The sequence below is a fragment of the Eschrichtius robustus genome, chromosome 2 (genome assembly GCF_028021215.1).
Source record: "Eschrichtius robustus isolate mEscRob2 chromosome 2, mEscRob2.pri, whole genome shotgun sequence".
Classification (NCBI taxonomy): domain Eukaryota; kingdom Metazoa; phylum Chordata; class Mammalia; order Artiodactyla; family Eschrichtiidae; genus Eschrichtius; species Eschrichtius robustus.
The window spans coordinates 171,600,707-171,623,175 of NC_090825.1; the positions used below are offsets into that span (position 1 = coordinate 171,600,707).

The following is a 22,469-nucleotide window of genomic DNA, read 5'->3' on the forward strand; positions in this document are numbered from 1 at the left end:
ATGGTCACCGGCAGTTTTCTGATCTAGTCTGGGCTTGAACGACTACACGATGTGTGTGGACCTGTTAGCAGGAACGCTCGCGCCTTGTATGTAAGTGATGCTCAGTCAGCAGCGCTTGACCGTGAATTCCCGCTTGCCCCCGGCCCCCACCTCAAAGATGGCCAAGGAGAAGGGGTGCGCCAGCTTCTTCTCGTCCTCCAGCACGGTCTTCCGGTTGCCCCCGGTGACATCAATGCTGGAGATGGAGTGCAGCTTGGAGTCGACCCAGTACAGGCGGCCGCTGGAAAGATCTAGAATCCAAGATGGGGGGGACAAGGAGTGGTCACACGTGATGCGGGGGGCAGTGCTTGGGGCTTGGGCACCCTGCTCCCCACAGGTGGGAGACCCCCAAGGACCCAGCAGAGACGCGCCCAGAAAAGCACTTCAGACCCCGCCCCCATCTCCACCCCAACGTGTGAGCCTGAACCGCATGCAGGTATGTGGGGGAATGGGAGGTGAGTTTCAGGTTATAAAATCTCAGGGAGGCCCGTGGCCATTTCCTCTCTTCCAGACTGTGCCTGACCCCCCAGGACCAATGTGCCCCCAACATACCCAGGGTGATGCCATTGGGCCACTGGATGTCCTCCGTCACCAGCGAGTAAACGTCCACGCCATTCAGGCCCCCCTTCTTGATCTTGGCGGGGGTTCCCCAGTCCGTCCAGTACATGAAGCTGGTGGGACAGCGGGAAGGACAGACAGGAGGACATCAGGGAGGGAGGCTCTGCCCACCCAGAAGAGCTGCTTGCCCCTGAAGCAGCCAGGCCAGGACTCCCAGTCGGTTCTGGGGAGACCCTGGATGGGTTCTTTCTGCTTCCCTGACCTTGCTGCCCTCAAGGCCCACACCTGGTGAGACCTGGCAGGATTTGGGCGACCTTTGAGAACAAAGGGAGGTTTTCATTCAAATGTTGGGACTGGGGCCCTGGAATCTGCACCCTGAACACTGCTTTCTAAGGGCTTTTATAAATTTTTTTGGGGGGGGTAATTTTTTGGCTTTTTAAATACATATGTGTGTATATATATATATATATATATATGTATATATATATATATATATATATATATATATAGACACACACACACACACACAAAGAGAGATTTTTTAAATTGTGGTAAAACACACAGAACATAAAATTTAGCATTTAACCATTTTTAAGTATACAATTCAATGGCATTAAGTACATTCACACTGCTGTGCAGCCATCACCACCATCCATCTCTAGAACTTTCTTTTCTCCCCAAACTGAAGCTCTGTCCCCATTAAACGCTGACTCCCCATCCCCCTTCCCCAGCCCGTGACACCCACTCTCCTACTCTCTGTCTCCATGGATCTGACTCCTCTAGGGACCTCGTATAAGTGGAATCATACAGTATTTATCCTTTTGTGACTGGCTTATTTCACTAAGCGTAATGTCCTTAAGGTTCATCCATGTTGTAGCAGGTGTCAGATTTCCTTTTTAAGGCTGAATGAAGTTTCACTGTATGCATATACCACATTTTGTTTATCTAATCCTCTGCAGATGGACACTTGGCTACTGTGAATCATGCTGCTAAGAACACGGGTGTACAAACATCTGTTTCTGTCCCTACTTTCAATTCTTTTGGACCCATACTTACAAGTGGATCTCCAAGGGCTTTTATTTTCTTTCTTTCTTTCTTTTTTACATCTTAATTTATCTTATTTTATTTATTTTTTTATTTTTGCCATATCCTGCAGCATGCAGGATCCCCGACCAGGGATCTAACCTGTGCCCACTGCAGTGGCAGCTCGGAGTCTTAACCACTGGACCGCCAGGGAAGTCCCTCCAAGGGCTTTTAAACATCTGAAGAGATGCTCAGGCTAACTCGCAAGTGACCTAATACAAATTAAAACTACCCTGGAATACACCCTCCCCATCATGATTACAAAGATGGAAAACCCTTTGGTGAGAGTGAGGGGAAACGGGTCCTAGGGTACACCTCTGGCGGGAGGGTCAGTATCACAATGTTTGCTTGGAAGGACAATTTGAGGCTATGTCCATGTATGTACCCTCAGACCTAGTAATCCAAATTCTAGAATGTCATCCTGCAGATAAACTGCAGCAACTCACCTTCAAAGGCCTTCAAGGGTATTCATGGCTACTTTGTATGAGGCAGGGGGGTAAAAACCTAAATTTCCAGGGGCTGGAGAACAGTTTAAATAAATCATGGCCCATCGGGTTGGCAGGGAAGGAGACCCACAGGCCAAATGAAAGAGCCAGGTCGGGGAGAGAATTCCATGCTACTGGGGGGGGGGGGGGGAAGAAACACAAAAGCAGAGCACTTGGGGACTCCCTGGCGGTCCAGTGGTTAAGACTCTGAGCTTCCAGGCATGGGTTTGATCCCTGGTTGAGGGAACTACGATCCCACAAGCCATGCAGTGAGGCAATCAATCAATCAAACAATCAATCAATAGCAGAGCACACGACACGCATCTAAGTGGAGCGTGTGGGACTTCCCTGGTGGTCCAGTGGGTAAGACTCCCCGCTCCCAATGCAGGGGGCCCAGGTTCAATCCCTGGTCGGGGAACTAGATCCCACATGCATGCCGCAACTAAGAAGTCCGCGTGCTGCAACTAAGACCTGGCACAGCCAAATAAATAAGTATTTAAAAATAAATAATAATAATAATAAGTGGAGGGTGTCTGCGAGGGTGTCCCTCTCTGCTGGAAGTAGGGTGGACTGGGTGACCCTCCACCAAATGAGAGCATTAGTCTTGATTGATGAGGACCTGACACGCCCACCTTCACCCCAAGGGGGGTCTGTCCGTTCTGAGCCACAGACACCATGAAAGGACAGGCAAGTGCGCCTTTGCCAACATTTTCTCCCTGAGGCCCAATGCTCCCTTTTCTCCAGTTATTGCAGCCAGAAATCCTGCCCATCCTGGGGTTGTGAAATGCCACACATGATGTACCGGGGCAGCTGGTGTGTGCTACAGGTGCAGGGTATGTGGGACAGAGGACAGAGGCTTTCCGCCAGGGGACACGGGTCCCTGGGGACACTGGAGCTGCTGAGTCAGCCACGGGGCCTGCAGACCCCTAGAAGGGTGATCCACGGGCAGTGATCTTCACTCCCCTCCTGAAAACTGTCAGTCGGCTAACACTGTCCCAGAGCGTTTTTAAACATCTCTGCAATCCTGTCTTAGTGTAGGATACTCTGCCGCATAATACTACATCGGAATTTAAATTTCTAACTTCTAACAAGTGTTCATTTCTAATATAAATTTTTTTTTTTTGCCGCACCTCCCGGCGCTGGGATCTTAGTTCCCCTACCAGGGATTGAACCCACGGCCCCTGCAGTGGAAGCACGGAATCCCAAACACTGGACCGCCCGGAAGTCCCTCTAATATCAATTTAAATCAGTATTTAATCTCTGATTTTGGATTCTATTCCATAGGGCAGGGCTTTTCAGGGTCTGATTCCACCTCAGGTGACACAGCAGACATGGTGGGGCATTGACCCCCAGGGCCCCCATAGGATGGGTGGGGAGGCCCACATTCTGGGCCCTGTTCTTTTCTGACATCGAGAGCATCCTGGGGTTCGGGATAGCCCGCACCCAGCTCAGTCTGGTCTACCTCAGCACGAACCTCCCCATACCTGGAGCCCTAATCGGTTCATGAACCCCACCCGTGTCCTTTGTGCCCCCAGCCCTGGGAATACCCACCCATGGACGGGATCCACCACGATGGCCCGTGGCTTGGAGCCTTCCTCTTGGAAGAGCGTCTTCCTCTTCACACCCTTGGTGTCGGCCACTGAGACGGTGCCCAGGATGGAGTCAGTCCAGTATATGTTGCTGTGGATCCAATCCACTGCCAGCCCGTCGGGGGCCTGGAGATCCTCGCTGATGACAGTGTCGTAGGAAGAGAAGCTGGGGGCTCTGTTGATCTGGGCGCTGAGGGGAGAGGAGAAGAGTGTCAGCTCCAGGGGCCCTCAGTCCACTCAGGGACCAGGGCTGCATGGGGCGGGGCCCAGGCTCACCTGTAGATCTTCTTCTGGGATAGGTCAGACCAGTAGATTCTGTTGCTGGCCACCTCCGTGTCCAGGGCGACCACGTTCTTCAGGTTGGGGATGAGGCTGGCGTACTCGCTGCGGTCCAGAGTCATCTTCCTCACTTCGTGGCGGTTGGTGAAGAAGAGGTAGGCGATGGTGCCTGGGGAGCCAGGAAGGGGAGTTCAGGAGAGTGAAAGGGACCCCGGCCCCCACTGTCACCCTGGAGGGTCTGACTGAATCAGGGGAGACACCAGGACGCCTGCCTGGGGTATTAACACAGTGGTTCTGATGTGGATCGGGGAGGGATGGCCCTCCCAGGGCTTCCCGATTCCTAGACATGGAAAATGACTCACTTCAAATGCAACTAACCAGCCCACACCCCACCACATCCTTTATTGGGGTCTCACACTCTTGCCCACTATCCACCTTCCCTAGTCACCCCAGGGACAGGTGCCAGACAACGAGGGCCAGCATCTAGTCCCCAGAGACCACTGAAATTATTCAGACTCGCCTGTTCCTTCCCACAGAAACCACAATAAAGGCTCTCCCCCACCCCCGGTTTTCCCCTCACTCCTTCTGCCTTCTGACCACTCCTGCTGCTTCCCCGGGTGGCCCCCCCATAGTGTGCTATGTCCCCTCCTCTTGGGATCTGTGAGCAACAAGCTGTCTTTTCAGTGGCAGTCATCTCCTGGTCTGTTGGCCTCACCATAGCTGAATAATAGTAAAACCTACATTTGAAAACACCCGGGCCCCAGCATTTTACATTGAAGAACATAAAGTTGAAGAAATGATAACGGCAAATGTAAACAGAGTGATTCCTAATGTCGGGGAATTCTGCTTAGTGCTTTTCCTACCATTTTCTCTCATTGACCCTCACACTCCTAAGAGGCAGGGGCTGTTGTCAACTCCCTGTACAGATAAGGGGATTAAGGCTCAGAGAGGGGAAGTGACTTGCCCAAGGTCACAGAGCTAGTGGGTGGCAGAGCTGGGATTCGAACCTGGGTCACTTTGACTCTGGGGGCTGTGCTATATCCATGACATCAATATCCACCAACACACCGAGCCTTCTACAACTGACCCCCCTCAGAATATCCCTTCCAACGACACCATTCCAGCTGGGATGGCATCTGTAGGGACCTGACCCTACAGAATGGGATGAAAATGAAATCTCAAATCCTGGAGGGCCTCACGCACGGGGATGTGACAGAGGGAAGCCAGGGAGCCGTCAAAGGGATGACGACTGAGAGGCCCTAGGGGAAACAGCTCTAAAATATTTCTGCAAAACTGGCCCTCATTTGGAATCACACTGCAAGAGCAGAACACGACAGAAGACAAAGGATGTTTGGGTGACCTGTCAACTTCACCAGGACAGCTACGCCTCCAAAACCATGGGATCCCTTGATTTAGGTGATTCTAAGAATTAGTGCATGGGTGCAGTTCTAACCTAAACGTCAGGTAGAAGAAACTCAGTGATTTCTACTATTTTGTTTCATTATGAGCAATTATATCTTGGTCTCTTTTCAATGGATTTACTGGAGGAGTGCAGGCTATTCAGGCCATGGCTTTCCATTTCTTGTGCCCTGAAGCCCATCATGGGACTGGGGGCTACAAACCATCCCCCACGGGATTGATCTGCGTCTTCAGAGAAGCCGGACAGGTGTGGGCAGCTCCCTAGCCCGATTCCTAACTAGGCTGTGGTGTTCACCCACCAGAGGTCTCAGGGGCAGATGGTCTACCCCAGGGTCATTGCAGTCGGTGCAAAGTTCAGATGATAAAATTCCCCACCATGTTCGCTCCCCCTCCCGCCGCCTCCCTGCGCTCACCCACGGCCTTGCAGGCCTTGGTGAGGGGCTCCAGCTGGAAGCCCTCCTCACACTGGCACTTGTAGCTGCCCACGAGGTTCACGCAGAGCTGGCTGCAGGCGTCGGGGTCCTGACACTCGTCGATATCTGCGGAATGGGACACAGAGAGATTTGGGGCATCTTTCCCACGGGGCGCAGATGGAGCCATGGGCTCTGACCAAAGGCCGTGCATCCCAGTGGCAAATGGGGGACAGGTCATCCCCTCTGGGGAAGACCTCCAGGGCCGGGGACTCTGACCAACAAAATCTTGGAAACAGCCAAGTGTCACCTCTAACAGTGACCCCGACCTCACCATTCACCTCAGGGCACAGCCAGCAGGGCCAAGCTGCGTCAGCTGAGATTTCTTTCTTAATTATTAATCCCCAAAGGCCAGAAGCAAGTGCTCTCTGAGAGCCAAGCCGGCGACAGTTGACCCGTGCACCTGGCCTCCTACCAGCCCTGTGCAGAGGGGATGGCGCCCACGCCCACTTAATGGATGGGAAAACTGAGGCTGAGGGCTTGACCTTCCCCATGTCCAGGGGAAGGGCCGGGGCTCGGGAATCACCTTCACATCTGTGCTTGTCCACCAGCCGGAAACCCTCAGGACACAGGCACTCGTAGCCGATCTTGAGGTCGTTGCAGATGTGGGAGCAGCCGCCCTTGTTGTCCAGGCACTCGTTGGTCCCTGTGCCAGGTGGGGGATGGGGACCAGTCACACTCTGGCCTCCAGCCGCCCCTCTCCCGCCACCCTGTGCTATTTCGCCGTCATCATTATAATCACCACAATGACTGTGCAGCTGCAGAAGTGCCATGACTCCTAAGAGCACTCAGCCACTGTCACGTGGGACGCCATGGATGAACCACGAGGATGTAATAGTGAGTGAAATAAGCCAGGTATAGAAGGACAAATACGGCACTATTCCACCTCGAGGCCCCTACTGGAGTCAAATTCATAGGGACAGAAGGTAGGATGGTGGGTGCAGAGGCTGGGGGAGGGGGAGGGGGAGTTAGTGTTTAAAGGGGACAGAGTCTCAGTTCTGCAAGATGAAATAGTTCCGGAGATGGATGGTGGTGATGGTTGCACGACAACGTGAATGTACTTAAAACACTACTGAACTTCACTAAAAATGGTTAAGGTGGTAAATTTTATGTTTTTTTTTTAACCATAATTACAATTTTTTTAATTATAAAAAATAAAAGCCACATACAACTTCCTACAGTTACATATATTAACCCATTTAATCCTCCCTACAACCCTAAAGGCAAGGGAACTACAGCTGGGGAAACTGAGGCACGGCCAGGTTAAATGACCTGCCCAAGATCACAGCGCTGGACTCGAACCCAGGGCACTCAGCTCCAGAATCTATGTTCTTACCCTCTATACCGGGCATGGGCCAAAGCCAGCCCTCCACCTGCTCTTACACAGCTAAGAAGGGTTTTTACATTTAAAAATAGTTGAAAAGAAAAATAAGAATCGAAAGCAAAACGGTATTTCATGAAAAAGTTCTATGAAATTCAAGTTTCTGTGTCCATAATAAAAGTTTCCTTGGAGCACGGCCCCAAGCATTCATATGCACGTGTATGCATTTGTATGGCTGCTTTTCTGCTACAATGGCCAAGTTGAAGAGCTGTGACACAGACCTTATGGCCTATAAAGTCCAAAATATGGGTCACAGCACTGCTAAAACTACATGCATTGCATCATTTGATCCCCAGCAGCCCTAGGATGTGGGAGCAGTTACTGTCCCATTTTACAGCTGGGAAAACTAAGGCTTAGAAGCCAATCCACTTATCCCCAGCACCCCCCACCCCATCTGTCTCGCCCCACAGCACTTGTGGGCCTGGGTGGGCCAGCCCCTCGCAGCACTGCAGCACCCACGTCTGGGTCCCACCCCTGCTCTGCCAGCTGCCCCCACCCCGGAGCTCACCGCACTCCTTGAGGGGTTCGTCCGACCAGTCCCGGCAGTCCCTGATTGAGTTGCACACTTTGTCCAGGGAGATGCACTCGCCGCTTTGGCACTTGAACTTGTTGGGTCCCTCACACAGAGTCACTATGAGAGCCACAGAGGAGGATCAGGTGCTTCTGGGCAGCAGGAGCCCACTTGGTGCTTTTTATTAATATGATAGCTTATTCACGCAAGAATAGATGCAAACGTATTTGGTAATAAAACAGAATAATTATTGAACACCTGTGAAGCCTCCACTCAGCTTAAGAATTAGAATGTCACCAGGAGCAGGGGCTGGGAAACTCTGGCCCACTGCCTGTTGGTTTAAATAAAGTTTTATTGGCACACAGCCCTGCCCATTCATTTACATACCGTCAGTGGTGGATTTCACGCTATAATAGCAGAGTCCAGTAGTTGTAATTGAGACTATGGCCCACAAAGCTGAAAATACTTACTATCTGGCCTGTACCATTGGGCCCTGACGGAGACTATTATAGTGGTCTTTGCCATCCCGTCCCCCTACTCTCTGCTACCCCCAGAGGTAATGATAGTCTTTAATTATGGGTTTACCGTTTCCTTATTTTTTCATTAATCATTCTATCAAACATGTATGAATGAACATATATTGTTGAATTTTGCTTGTTTTTGAGTATGATATAATAACTGTACCCAGTAAATTCCTGCAACTTCCTTCTTGCTCCCAACCCCAAGGTTATGAGGTTTGCCTGGGCTGCAGACAAGGGCTGTAGCCTCATTTTCTCAGCTGTATGGTATTCCACTGTGTGCCGTTTAAAATTATTTCCATATACCAGTGTTCACAGCAGCACTACTCACAACAGCCAAGGGGAGGAAGCAACCCAAGTATCCATCCACAGATGACTGGATAAACAAAATGTGGTCCATCCATACAATAGAATGTTATTCAGCCTTAAAAAGGGAGGAAATTCTAACACCTGCTACAACATGGATGTACATTGAAGACATCATGCTCAGTGAAATAAGCCAGTCACACAAAGACAAATACTGTGTGATTCCACTTACATGAGGTCCCTAGAGGAGTCAAATTCATAGAGACAGAAAGTAGAATGGTGGGTGCCAGGGGCTGGGGGAGGGGGAGGGGGATGGGGAGTGAGTGTTTCACGGGGACAGAGTTTCAGTTTGGGAAGATGAAAAGAGTTCTGGCAATGGATGGTGGTGATGGTTACTTAGCACTACTGAACTTGACCCTTAAAAATGGTTAAGATGGTAAATTTTATGTTATAGGTATTTTACCACAATTAAAAAAATATGTTGGGACTTCCCTGGTGGCGCAGTGGTTAAGAATCCACCTGCCAATGCAGGGAACACGGGTTCAATCTCTGGTCTGGGAAGATCCCACATGCTGCGGAGCAACTAAGCCTGCGAGCCACAGCTACTGAGCCTGTACTCTAGAGCCCGTAAGCCGCAACTACTGAGCCCGTGTGCCACAACTACAGAAGCCAGTACGCCTAGAGCCCATGCTCCGCAACAAGAGAAGCCTCCGTAATGAGAAGCCTGCGCACCGCAACAAAGAGTAGCCCCCGCTGGCTGCAACTAGAGAAAGCCCGCGCACAGCAACGAAGACCCAACGCAGCCATAATTAATAAATAAATAAATAAATAAATAAATAAATATTTAAATTAATTCTACTGCTGATGAACATTCGGGTTGCTTCCAGTGTTTTGCTGTTAGGACAGTGCTGCTCTGCCTGTTCTAGAGCTTCTCTCCGAGTGCAGGTTTCCCAGGAGCGGAACTGCTATGTTGTAAATTCAGCAAAGTGCTTTACATGGAATCGTACTGTGCATGTAACTCTGAGCTCAGAGACATGAGCTCTATACACTCCGACCGCATTAAATCTCACAGTCCTCAAGCAGGTGCTTTCATTTTGCCCATTTGGCAGATAAGTGGAAGTGAGGCTCAGAGAGGTCAAGTAACTTGCCCAAGGACACACAGGAGGCTCCTCCCTTGTCTGGGATGCACCATGCTCGTCCCCCCACATCTCCCCATGGCCTGGGACCCTGGCGGGGCAGAGCTTACCATTGATGCAGCCCAGCTCGTCGCTCAGGTCCTTACAATCATACTCCCTGTCGCACTGCCGGCTGCCGTGGATGCAGGTCCCATCCGAGCACTGGAACTCGTCAGGCCGGCAGGTGGCCACGGCTGGGAAAGACAGAGCCAGGTGTGGAAAATAAGAAAGTGGGCAGGAAAGCACCCTGACACAACCGTTTTCTTAGACTTCTCTCCAGTCTGTCCTCGTATGCAGGAAATTCATTAAAAAGCTGGCAGACCCAACAGGCCATTCTCTGCAGAAAAGCAGTGATGTGGTCCCAACCCAGACAGAGGCCCGGCCAGGTAAGTTATGATAAATCATATCAATACCACTGAGTATCATACAGCCCTTCAAATGACTCACACTGCAAACGTAAAACATGTTTGAGTTGACACTACCTAAAAAGGCCATTACAATGAAATCTTGGCAGACACACGTGATGACTAGAATAGGGTCATTCTAACCATGGTCCAGACCTTGACCTCCAACAGGTTTTCGCTTTACCCTAATTCATTAAGCTCTAAGCTTATGTTTTCTGCACTTTCCCATGGGTTACATTTCACTATAAAAATGTTTACAATTTGAAAATTCGATTTCAGGAGGTCAGTGAAAAAAGATGATAAATCTATGGGCAGAATGATCCTCCCCATCCACCTTTTTAAAAATATGCAAATGTCTGGAGCTCGTTATTTTCAGGTGGATACTTGCTCTGCTGTGACCTAGGTAAAAGAGGAGAATGATCCTATTTTTTGTTTTGCTTTGTGTATTTAGAATGATCCTATTTTTAACCCCTGTGTCTATCTTTGCATTAAGGAAAAAAATACAACTGAACATAACTCTCGCGAAACATGCTCTCTGATGAGAGTTAACATGGTGGGGTGATCAGGGATGGTTCGGGTTCACAGGTGTATGTCCTCAGAGGGTTACCCCGCCTTTCTGTGCCTCAGTTTCCTCATCTGTAAAGAATGAGGGAAGCGTGCTCTCACAAGTCATGGGGATTAAATGAGTTTGTGTTCAGTTTTATTTGTTTATTTACTTATTTATTTTTTATTTTTGGCCTCGCCGTGGGGCTTGTGGGATCTTAGTTCCCCAACCAGGGACTGAACCCCGGCCCTTGGCAGTGAAAGAGCAGAGTCCTAACCACTGGACTGCCAGGGTGCTCAGTTTTAGAACCGATCGATCACATACAGTCTTCAACTGTTTTGTTTTGTTTTATTTATTTTTTGGCTGCGCCAGGTCTTAGTTGTGGCATGTGGGATCTTCGTTGCCGTGGGTGGGATTATGCGGGATCTTCATTGCGACACGTGGGGTCTTTAGTTGCGGCATGCGGGATCTAGTTCCCTGGCCAGGGACTGAACCCGGCCGGGTGCACTGGACTCCGCACGCTGGAAGTCCCTTCAATCGTTTTTAAAAGGTGACATTTTAAAAAGTCTAATTATGGAACTTCCCTGGCAGTCCAGTGGTTGAGACTCCACGCTTCAAATGCAGGGGGCGCAGGTTCGATCCCTGGTCGGGGACTAAGATCCCGCATGCCATGTGGGGCGGCCAAAAAGAAAAGGGAAAAAATAATAATAATAAAATAAAAAGTCTAATTACACCTATACAGCGATTGCAACTCTGAACACTGTGCACGTGGGCGAAGATGCCAAAGAAACAGAAGGACGAAAACGACCTACTAGCCGTGCAAGAACGGCCCTGATTCAGGGAGCACTGACTCGGGGCCACGTCTCCATCGCAGTCGTCACTAACCACGTGTGGCTATTTAAGTTTCAATGAGTTAAAATGAAATCAACCTAAGAATTCCATCTTTCAGTGGCACCAGCCACACTGGCCAGCACTTGTGCACTGGCAGCATCACAGCAAGTTCGATCGGATGGCACTGGATTCTAACTGAGGCCCGCAAAGGCCGACGCTGTTGCCCCATCTGCAGGGGAGGAGACCACAGCACAGTGAGGTTAAGTCCCTGGCCAAGGGTCACACAGCACGGACGACACCAGCCAGGCCCGGAGCCCAGGATCCTTTCTGGACCCAAATTATACTGCAGGTTGTGGTTTGCTCCCCTGGGCAAAAGAGATTAATTAAATAAGTGTTCCAGACTGAGTGCTCTTCGGAGGATAGCTTGTCCTCTATGTGACTGGAAAGACTGAAAGAAACATGAAACAGGACCGACTTTCTTGCTATGTGATGCGAAACCATTCAACCACCTAAAGGCACTGCCCCTGCCCCCGACTTGGGGGAGCCCGGGGACAGATGAGGGGACCCGTGCGGCGCCCCTACCACAGTTCTCCTCGTCAGACTTGTCCTTGCAGTCGGGGTCGCGGTCGCAGCGCCAGCTGGAGTGGATGCATTCGCCGCTGCGGCAGTGGAACTCGAGAGCTGAGCAGGGGTTGTTGTCCCATGCGGGGACTGACGGCTGGGGGTCCCCACAGCGCTGCGGCCACTCGTCCGAGCCGTCTTCGCAGTCGGGGTCGCCGTCGCAGGCCCAGAGCTCGGGGATGCAAGTGGTGCTGTTGCACTGGAAGCTGGCAGGGCCGCAGGTGGGCACGGGGCAGGACACCTCGTCTGAGCCGTCTAGGCAGTCCAGGTCCGAGTCACAGACGAACTTCGGGGCGATGCACTTGCCGTCATTGCAGCGGAACTCGTCCTGGGAGCACGTCTTGGGGGCTGCGGGGACGGACAGGAGACGACAGCCCGGTCAGCGGGGAGCCTCCCACCACATCCCGACACCAGCCCATCACACAGATGGGGACACTGAGCCGAGGAGAAGCCAGAGCTCAGTGGTCAGGAGCTCGAGGCAGTGGTCAGGAACGCTGAACACGGAACCACTGCCCTGGCCGGAAGAATGCCCAGCTCCTGGGCCCCCTCTGTGCCTCAGTTCCCTCATCTGTTTGTGTCTTAAGGCGTTGCTGAGGACTTGGGGTGTAAAGTTCTCACATTGGGCTGGGCACATGGGAAGCAGTATGACTTTGCACAGGGGACTTCCCTGGTGGTCCAGTGGTAAAGAACCCACCTATCAATGCAGGAGATGCAGGTTCAATCACTGGTCGGGGAACTGAGATCCCTCATGCCGGGGCGGGGGTAACTAAACCCCCGCACCACAACTACTGAGCTCGTGAGCCTCAACTAGAGAGCCTGTGTGCCACAAACTACGGATCCCACGCACTCTGGAGTCCACGTGCCACAAGCAGAGAGCGAAAACCCACACGCCACAACTAAAGAGAAGCCTGTGCCCTACAACTACAGAGAAAGAAGCCCCAGCGAGGAAACGAAAGATCCCACGTGCTTCAACAAAGATCCTGCATGCCTCAACTAAGTCCCAACGCAGTCAAAAAAAAGTGCACAGGGAATATAGTCAATATCATATAATAAACTATAATGGAAAAGAATATGAAAAAGAATATATGTATAAGAATATATAATATATGTGTGTGTAATTGAGTCACTTTGCTGCACACCTAAAACTAACACAACATTGTAAATTAACTATACTTCAATAATTTAAAAAAAAAGGTTGGCAAAAAAGTTTGCTGTTACTATTATTTGATTATTTATAATGACATTGGATTTTTTAATTAAAGTATAATTGACTTACAATACTATATTAGTTTCAGGTGTACAAGACAGTGATTCAGTATTTTTATTTTTATTTTTTATTTATTTAGTTTTTTGGCCACGCCGCGCGGCATGAGGAATCCTAGTTCCCCGACCAGGGATCAAACATGCGCCCTGTGCAGCAGAAGCAATGAGTCTTAACCACTGTACCGCCAGGGAAGTCCTGATTCAGTATTTTTAGACGGTGCAAAATGATCACTGCTGTAAGTCTAGGGAGTTCCCTGGTGGCCTTGTGGTTAGGATTCCCGGCTTTCACTGCTGTGGCCCAGGTTCAATCCATGGTCGGGGAACTGAGATACTGTAAGCCCCATGGCGTGACTGAAGGAAAAAAAAAACCAAACAAACAAAAAACATCATATAAGTCTAGTTACCATGTGTCACCCTACAAAGTTATTACAATATTATTGACTGGACTTCCCTGGTGGCACAGTGGTTAAGAATCTGCCTGCCAATGCAGGGGACACAGGTTCGAGCCCTGGTCCGGGAAGATCCCACATGCCGCGGAGCAACTAAGCCCGTGTGCCACAACTACTGAGCCTGCGCTCTAGAGCCTGCGAGCCACAACTACTGAGCCCACGTGCCACAACTACTGAAGCCCGCACGCCTAGAGCCTGTGCTCCACAAGAGAAGCCACTGCAATGAGAAGCCAGCACGCTGCAACAAAGAGTAGCCCCCGCTCAATGCAACTAGAGAAAGCCTGCGCACAGCAACGAAAACCCAATGCAGCCAAAAAATAAATAAATAAATTAATTAAAAAATATATATATTATTGACTATATTCCCCCTGCTGTGCATTACATCCCTGTGACATTTATTTTATAGCAGAAGTTGGTACCTATTAATCTCCTCCACCTGTTTCACTCATTCCCCTCGCACCCCCTGGCTTTGCTGGTATTATTAAAGAGCCAAAAAAAATTGGTAATTATGTGAAGTAATGGAAGTGTTAACTAACCCTATTGTTGTAATCACTTCACAATATATACATGTATCAGATCATCACATCAGACACTAAATTTATACAATGTTACACGTCCACTATATCTCAATAAAGCTGGAAGAAAAATAAAATGCCTGGAAAAGGGCACCAATCCATTTTATTTAAAAATTTTCCCCAGGGACTTCCCTGGTGGCGCAGTGGTTAAGAATCCGCCTGCCATTGCAGGGGACAATGGGTTCAAGCCCTGGTCTGGGAAGATCCCACATGCCGCAGAGCAACTAAGCCTGTGCACCACAACTACTGAGCCTGCGCTCTACAGCCTGCAAGCCACAACTATGGAAGCCCGCGTGCCTAGAGCCTGTGCTCTGCAACAAGAGAAGCCACCGCAGTAAGAAGCCCACACTCCGCAGCGAACAGTAGCCCCCACTCGCCGCAACTAGAGAAAGCCTGCGCCCAGCAACGAAGACCCAACTCAGGCAAAAATAAATAAATAAATAAATAAAATTTATTAAAATGTTCCCCAGGAAGCTGTTTCATCAGATGACCACTAACCAAGGTTAGACGTGCATTTCTAAGGTAAATGTAAGCAAACACTCACTTTTTGGGTCTTATGGCTTGTGGGATCTCAGTTCCCCGACCAGGGATTTAACCCTGGCCATGGCAGTGAAAGCCTGGAATCCTAACCACCTGGCCACCAGGGAACTCCTCCTTTTTAGTTTTTTTTAAGACTCTCTTAAGGGTTTTCATATTTTGTGAACTTGAATATTTGATGTGATCTCAGTTATTTAAATTTTCCCCAGGGTTTTTTGTTTTTTTTTTTTTAAAGAGCCTTATTTTGTTAAAAAAAAAAAACCTATGCAATTGAAAATGAAATTATAAATAATGAATAAAATCAAAGAGCCAAGACAGAACCAGCTGCAAAGTGCCTTCCCCTCCAAGACTCAGCCTGTTTCTTCACAGAACCCTCAGCTTGGGGAACAAACTCCGACCTCAGCCAGGAACCCGGTCGGGTCACTTGGACAAGGCCAGGACCCACGGGCCACCAGGCCGGTGACCCCACTTACGACAGCTTTCCTCGTCTGAGCCATTCTCGCAGTCCAGCTGGCCGTCGCATCTCCAGGACTCAGGAATGCAGCGGTTGACGTGGCCCCCACAGCTGAAGTCCCCCGCCTTGCAGGTGACAGACACTATGGGAGAAAAAGGATTGAGCCTTAACCCAGAGGGAAGACCAACCCGCCTCGCCAGTCCAAGCTTTGCAAGGGAAAAACCCAGAGTTTTCTGACAGGGGGCGCCGAGCCCACTTTTCTGGGTCAAAATGAAGGACATTTAATGGAGCTTGGTAAAAATTAGAAGCTAGGTGCTGCAAAGGTTTTGGAATGAGATCCAATGGGGGAAATGGACACAGAAAACATCACTGAATACTTGGGAGAGGGCTTCCCTGGTGGCGCAGTGGTTAAGAATCCGCCTGCCAATGCAGGGGACATGGATTCGAGCCCTGGTCCGGGAAGATCCCACATGCCGCGGAGCAACTAAGCCCGTGTGCCACAACTACTGAGCCTGCGCTCTAGAGCCTGCGAGCCACAACTACTGGGCCCACGTGCCGCAACTACTGAAGCCCGCGCACCTAGAGCCTGTGCTCCGCAACAGGAGAGGCCGCTGCAATGAGAAGCCCGTGCACCGCCAAGAAGAGTGGCCCCTGCTCGCCACAGCTAGGGGGGGCCCACGTGCAGCAGCGAAGACCCAGCACAGCCAAAAATAAAAATATAAATTAATTAATTAATTAAAAAAAAAATTGAAGTATAGTTGATTTACAATGTTGTGTTAGTTTCAGGTGTACAGCAAAGTGATTCATATATATATATATATTCTTCTCCATTACGGTTTATCACAGGATATTAAATATAGTTCCCTGTGCTATACAGTAGGACCTTGTTGTTAATCTATTTTATATATAGCAGTGTGTATGTGTTAATCGCAAACGCCTAATTTATCCCTACCCCCTCCGTCTCAAACTGATCACTTGAAAATGGCTAATTTGTATTATGTGAATTTCACCTCAATTTAAAAAAAAAAAAAAAAGGCTTTAAAGGAAAGTTCCAGTTCCAGTAATATCTTCTCTCTCCATTTCCCAATTCACAGCTGAATACATCAATACACTGGCCAATTTCCACCAAGTCTGTCATCCGGTATCATCAAATCACTTTGCTGTACAGCAGAAATGTTTATTTAGTTATTAAAAAAATTTTTTTTTGTTGTGTCATGGCTTGCAGGGTCTTAGTTCCCCAAACAGGGATCCAACGCCGGCCCCCTGCAGTGGAAGTGTGGAGTCTTAACCACTGGACCGCCAGGGAAATCCCTGTACAGCAGAAATTAACACAACGTTGTAAATCGACTATACTTAAATTTTAAAAAAAAGAGTTAAAAAAAAAAAGGTTAGGACGCGTGTCACACCCAAAGGGGACTCACTGCACATCTCCTGGGACTCATCGGAGCCGTCCAGGCACTCAGCGCTCCCGTCGCAAACCCACTTGTAGGAGATGCATTTCCCATCTCGGCACTGGAACTCATTTCTCCCACATTTGTCTTCCACTGAGAGAGAAGGAAAGGAGAAGGATGGATCAGGGTCAGGATTAGAAACGACCATGCTCCCTGTGTCTATTTCCTGCCAACTGAAGAACGAACCAGAAATACAACCCTACTGTAACAGTCAAGTTCCCAGGAAATGAAACACGCACAACAAATTAAATTTCATGAACCGAAATTTAAGTATCATGGAGGATGCAAAGAACACATCCAAAAGGGAGATTTGTCCCCAATATGAGATTTTGGCATCATGGTTGTTGAGTCCAAAGTATGGATCCATTGGTCTATGGGAACAAAATATTAGAAACTGGGTGCACATTAACAAAGAAAAGAAAATTATTTAGCATATTACAAATCTGTATTGGAAACAGTACCAAGGAAAATTGAGGCTGTAAAAGCATTAAGCTGGAGGAAAACTTGAAAAGCTTTCTCCAGTACGTAGAAAGGAACTATAAAGAGATAAAAATTATGAGAAATTATTAATGTAGAGGTCAGTGAGCAGAGATCCAGCAGAAAAGATAATCATATAACTAAAAGTCAGATCAAAAGAAATGGGACAGACACAGTAACAAAAGATCTAATCAAGAGAAAACTTTCCTTAGGAAAACAAAGACTTGGATTTAGAGATAAAAATGAGGACAAAGTAAGTGTTTGGGAAGTTTTCTAAAATATATGATTTTTGCACTTTGGAAAAGAGAACAAAATAATATTGACTGCATTTAGTTTTAGATATCATGCTTTGATTTAGAATGCACTGTTATGTGTGATCTATGATCAAAGCAAACTTTTATTGGTTGGTAAAACTTGGTACTAATCCTTTAATCTCTAAATATAAACTTTGATCCCCTTTGTAATCTAAAGTAATGCAGTCAATAAAAATTATGATCTGGTTCATCTCAGGATAACGAAATAAGACCCCCCCCCCCAAAAAAGAAGCTAACAGGATTTTCCTGATTAGTCAGATGTTCTGAAGGCAAATAGTATGTAAAATAGAAGTTTTAACTGATGGCTACATTTCTTATATTTTTCATTACCTTTGTAAGAAGATTAAGAATGTCTTTTCTTTTATTAATTTATTTTGAATGTTAGCCGTAACCAAAAAAAGAGTTTAATGGTTTGTGCAAAATTTTTTCATTAGCTCATCTTGCACAAAGGCAATTAATGAATGCATTGTCTGGGAGAAAACTCCAGACAAAAAGAACAGAAGACAGTAGATCCTTTAATGATTCTTCTCATGGGAGAAGTCTCTCCTTCCTTCATTCTGGATATGGGAGAGGAAGATTCAAGATCTTACACACTTTGGGGCTTTTTATGTATTTAGATTTTTTTTCCTTTGATATTCTCTTTAAACACCCATAATTTGTTTTTATCCATGGTGGTATTGCCTAGAAGACGTGAATCATCTACACTTTGTCTAGTAAACGGTTACAGGTAAATTAAAATTTTGTTGCCTGCAAAAAAAAAAGAATTTCCATTAATAATTCTTTAGCTCTGAGACTACTGAAGAATGTTTCCAAGTATCTGTTCTCCTCCTCCTTCTCCATATTATTAAGACCTTCAAGTTTTAGCTGGGCACATGACCCAAAAGAGGATCTATAATTTCCCAATTTTCCTTGCAGCTAGGTGTGGCCATGGGACTGAGTTTAAGCTGATGAGCTGTGAGTGGATGTAAATGCGCAAACTTCCCGACCTTAGATGGCAGCATTGACAAGTTTATTCCTATTTTTTTTAAGTCTTTATTGAATTTGTTACAATAATGCTTCTGTTTTATGTTTTGGCCACGAGGCATGTGGGATCCTAGCTCCGCGACCAGGAATCGAACCCACACCCCCTGCACTGGAAGGCAAAGTCTTAACCACTGGACCGCCAGGGAAGTCCCAAGTTTATTCCTATTAATGAGCATTTTGCCCCCCCTACCCTCAGCGTACAAGATAAAAAGAGACCTAATCAGATATGATAGAAGGTCAAGCCAAAAAAAAAAAATCAAAATGATCAAGGACACCCTTTGAAATGTGGCCTTCTGTGCCCAATTGCTAATGATTAACTTGCCCTTAATACTCAGCCATAAAAAAGAATGAAATAATGCCACTTGCAGCAACATGGATGGACCTAGAGGTTATCATACTAAGTGAAGTAAACCAGACAGAGAAAGACAAATATCATACAATATTGCTTATATGTGGAATCTTTAAAAAAAGATACAAATGAACTTATTTACAAAACAGAAATAGACCCATAGACACAGAGAACAGTCTTATGGTTACCAAAGAGGAAAGGGGTGAGGGACAGATAAATTAGGAGGCTGAGATTAACATATACACACTACTATATATAAAATAGATGACCAACAAGGACCTACTGTATAGCACAGGGAACTATACACTTAATATCTTGTAATAACCTATAAGAGAAAAGAAATTGAAAAAGAATCTGAATCACTTTTGCAAAAAAACACTTCTCTGACTACATCATAATTTCAGATTTTAACTAACTATAGTAGGAAGCCATCACGAATAACAAGATATTTTTAAATGTTGTGTGTCTGATTTTTATCTCACCTTTTTAACATTTCTGCTTTTCTGTATAGTTATGGTTTGTAATGTACATCATACACTAGTACAGTATATGATAAATAGTTATATTAAGGAGGACTTCCTCAAAATTTTTTTAACCAATGAGGGTATGCGATTAAAAGAGCTGGGAGACCAACTGGTTAAGACTAGGATCAAAGACTTTAGGGCCCAAATGTGATGTGAAATACTGGATTGGATCTTGGAAGAGGAAAGGGCCATTAAGGAAAAAAATGGATGAAATCCAAAGAAAGTCTGGAGTTCATAGTAATATACAAATGTTAATCTCTTAGTTTTGACACGTACTGTAGAATGTAAGATGTTAATATTGGGGGAAACTGGATGAGGGGTATGAGAATTCTCTGTAATATCTTTGCAACTTTTTTTTACATTGAATATAATCCCAAAATAAGAAGGTAATTTTTTTTCCAAGTCCTTGAGGTGAAAGATGACATACATTAGATGACTGCAGTTCTTTCTTTCTTTCTTTCTTTCTTCCTTCCTTCCTTTCTTCATTAAATATTTTTGGCTGTGTTGGGTCTTCGTTGCCGTGTGTGGGCTTTCTCTAGTTGCAGCAGGCGGGGGCTACTCTTTGATGCAGTGCATGGGCTTCTCATTGCGGTGGCTTCTCTTGTTGCAGAGCACAGACTCTAGGCATGCAGGCTCAGTAGTTGTGACACCCGGGCTTAGTTGCTCCGTGGCATGTGGGATCTTCCCGGGCCAGGGATCGAACCCGTGTCCCCTGCACTGGCAGGCGGATTCTTAACCACTGTGCCACCAGGGAAGTCCCCACTGCAGTTCTTTAAAATGAACAGTGAATGTGGATAAAGATTTGGGGAGCATCAGTGGGGAAACAAGTCTTTAGGGCTGGAAGACATGTGAAAGTCAGACCTTATGATGATGAAGGAAGAGCTATGAATCTCCAACTCATCCCATTCTTAGCCAAAATGGAAGTGTGCTTTCCATCTAAGTTAAAGTCAAGACATAAGGTGGCAGAGAGGTGAAGGTGGCCCACAGCTGGAAGGGAGCAAAAGAACATGCCTGGATACTTCTTTTCCAAGCTCACGGATGGATGGCCGGTGTTCCCTACACCCATCCCATTTCTTTTCATACACACCCATCTGCAAGACATCTGTTTTCCCCATAAAATGCCATCCTGAAACCTCTATAAACAAGGAAGAGGGAGGCCCTGAGGTCACCAGATTTCACCAACTGTCCCCACTCCAAAGCAGTGTGAATTACAGTCTTATGGAAATGGCATTCTCTGCCTCCGTACTGGATCTGGTAAAAATTTCACAACCTCAGATCCCAAATCCCTGCAGTCCCCTCTGCTGCAAAGCCCCCTCCCAACACCCACCCGTTTGCCTGGCTAACAGTTCAACTTTGAATATGTATTTATTTATTTTATTATTTATTTATTTATTTTGGCTTTGCCGGGTCTGAGTTGTGGCATGCAGGATCTTTTAGTTGCAGTATGAGGGCTTCTTAGTTGCGGCATGCGGGATCTAGTTCCCTGACCAGGGGTTGAACCTAGGCCCCCTTCATTGGGAGTGCCAAGTCTTAGCCGCTGGACCACCAGGGAAGTCCCTAACAGTTCAGCTTTGAAGCTGACCTTCCCCAAAACTGGGTTTGGCACCCCCATGAGCCCCTAAAACACCCATTTCTCACTCCTAACACACAGTATCGAAAGCATCTGTTTATTGTGTATCCCCCAGCCTAGACTTAAACTCCTTGAGAGTAAGGAATGTCCTTTTCATCCTTTCAGCATGAAACCGTCAGAGCCCAAGGCCTGACACAGTCGCAGTAAAATCTGTTCAATAGGTATGCCAAAAATCAGGGCCGGGTCCATCACCTTTGCCGGGGAAAGATTTTAGAAAAGTGGAACTCTTCCACATTCCACCTCTGAGGAGGGCAACAGGGCAGAATCTGTCAAAATTTAAAGTGCAAAGTCCCTGGGAGCCAGAAGAAATATTAACACAGGTGTATAACAATGTCAAGTTCAAAAGAGGTCCAAAGCTTTTTCTGTTTGTTTGTTTATTTTGGCAGTGCCCAGCGGCATGCGGGATCTTACTTCTCCCACCAGGGATCGAACCCATGCCCCCTGCAGTGGAAGCTCGGAGTCCTAACCACTGGACCACCAGGGGAGTCCCTAAAACTTTTCTTATAATAGAGAAAAGGGGGGAACAATTGGTGGTATTTTTATTTATTTATGTATTTAATTAATTTATTTTTGGCTGCGTTGGTGGGTCTTCATTGCTGCGTGACTGCTTTCTCTAGTTGCTGCGAGTGAGAGCTACTCTTCGTTGCGGTGCGCGGGCTTCTCATTGTGGTGACTTCTCTTGTTGCGGAGCACAGGCTTCAGTACTTGTGGCACGCAGGCTCTAGAGTGCAGGCTCAATAGTTGTGGCTCACAGACTTAGTTGCTCCGCGGCATGTGGGATCTTCCCTGACCAGGGCTCGAACCCGTGTCCCCTGCATTGGCAGGCGGATTCTTAACCACTGCGTCACCAGGGAAGCCCAGTGGTATTTTAAAATATGACCACAAATTCCATGACACTCCCTCCAAAAGCTGAGCCTAATTCCCCACGCCTGGCGTGTACACCGGACTTGTTTCTAATATACAGAAAAAGGCAGACGTGATGAGGTGTGCCTTCTGACCCTACATCATGAAGCCACTGCAGCCTCCTCCAGAATCTCTTGGATTGCTTACTCTGGGGGAAGCCCTTTGCACACGCTGAGGTGCTCCGTGCAGTGAGTGCCTGAGGCCTTCCGTGAAAAGCCACTGAGGACACCGTCTTGGAAGGGAAACTTCAGCCCCTGTTGAGCCCTCAGATGACTGCAGCCCCTGCATATATATTTTTTCCTGGGGT

General features: G+C 47.5%; 1 protein-coding gene across 4 annotated transcripts in view; it reads right to left on the reverse strand.

Moving 5' to 3' along the window:
• The window catches only part of LDLR (low density lipoprotein receptor), a 37,150-nt gene that overhangs the window by 9,128 nt on the left and 5,553 nt on the right, over nt 1–22,469 (reverse strand). Inside the window, exons 2-12 of one of the 4 annotated variants that reach the window (XM_068536953.1) lie at nt 16,898–17,035; nt 15,511–15,633; nt 12,175–12,561; nt 9,885–10,007; nt 7,812–7,934; nt 6,449–6,568; nt 5,866–5,991; nt 4,031–4,202; nt 3,717–3,944; nt 592–710; nt 151–290 (exon numbers count right to left, since the gene is read on the reverse strand). In XM_068536953.1, the coding sequence (XP_068393054.1) occupies nt 151–290; nt 592–710; nt 3,717–3,944; nt 4,031–4,202; nt 5,866–5,991; nt 6,449–6,568; nt 7,812–7,934; nt 9,885–10,007; nt 12,175–12,561; nt 15,511–15,633; nt 16,898–17,035 (1,799 nt within the window). The remainder of the gene's footprint in view (nt 1–150; nt 291–591; nt 711–3,716; nt 3,945–4,030; nt 4,203–5,865; nt 5,992–6,448; nt 6,569–7,811; nt 7,935–9,884; nt 10,008–12,174; nt 12,562–15,510; nt 15,634–16,897; nt 17,036–22,469) is intronic. The other 3 variants (XM_068536954.1, XM_068536955.1, XM_068536956.1) reach the window with 3 other exon arrangements.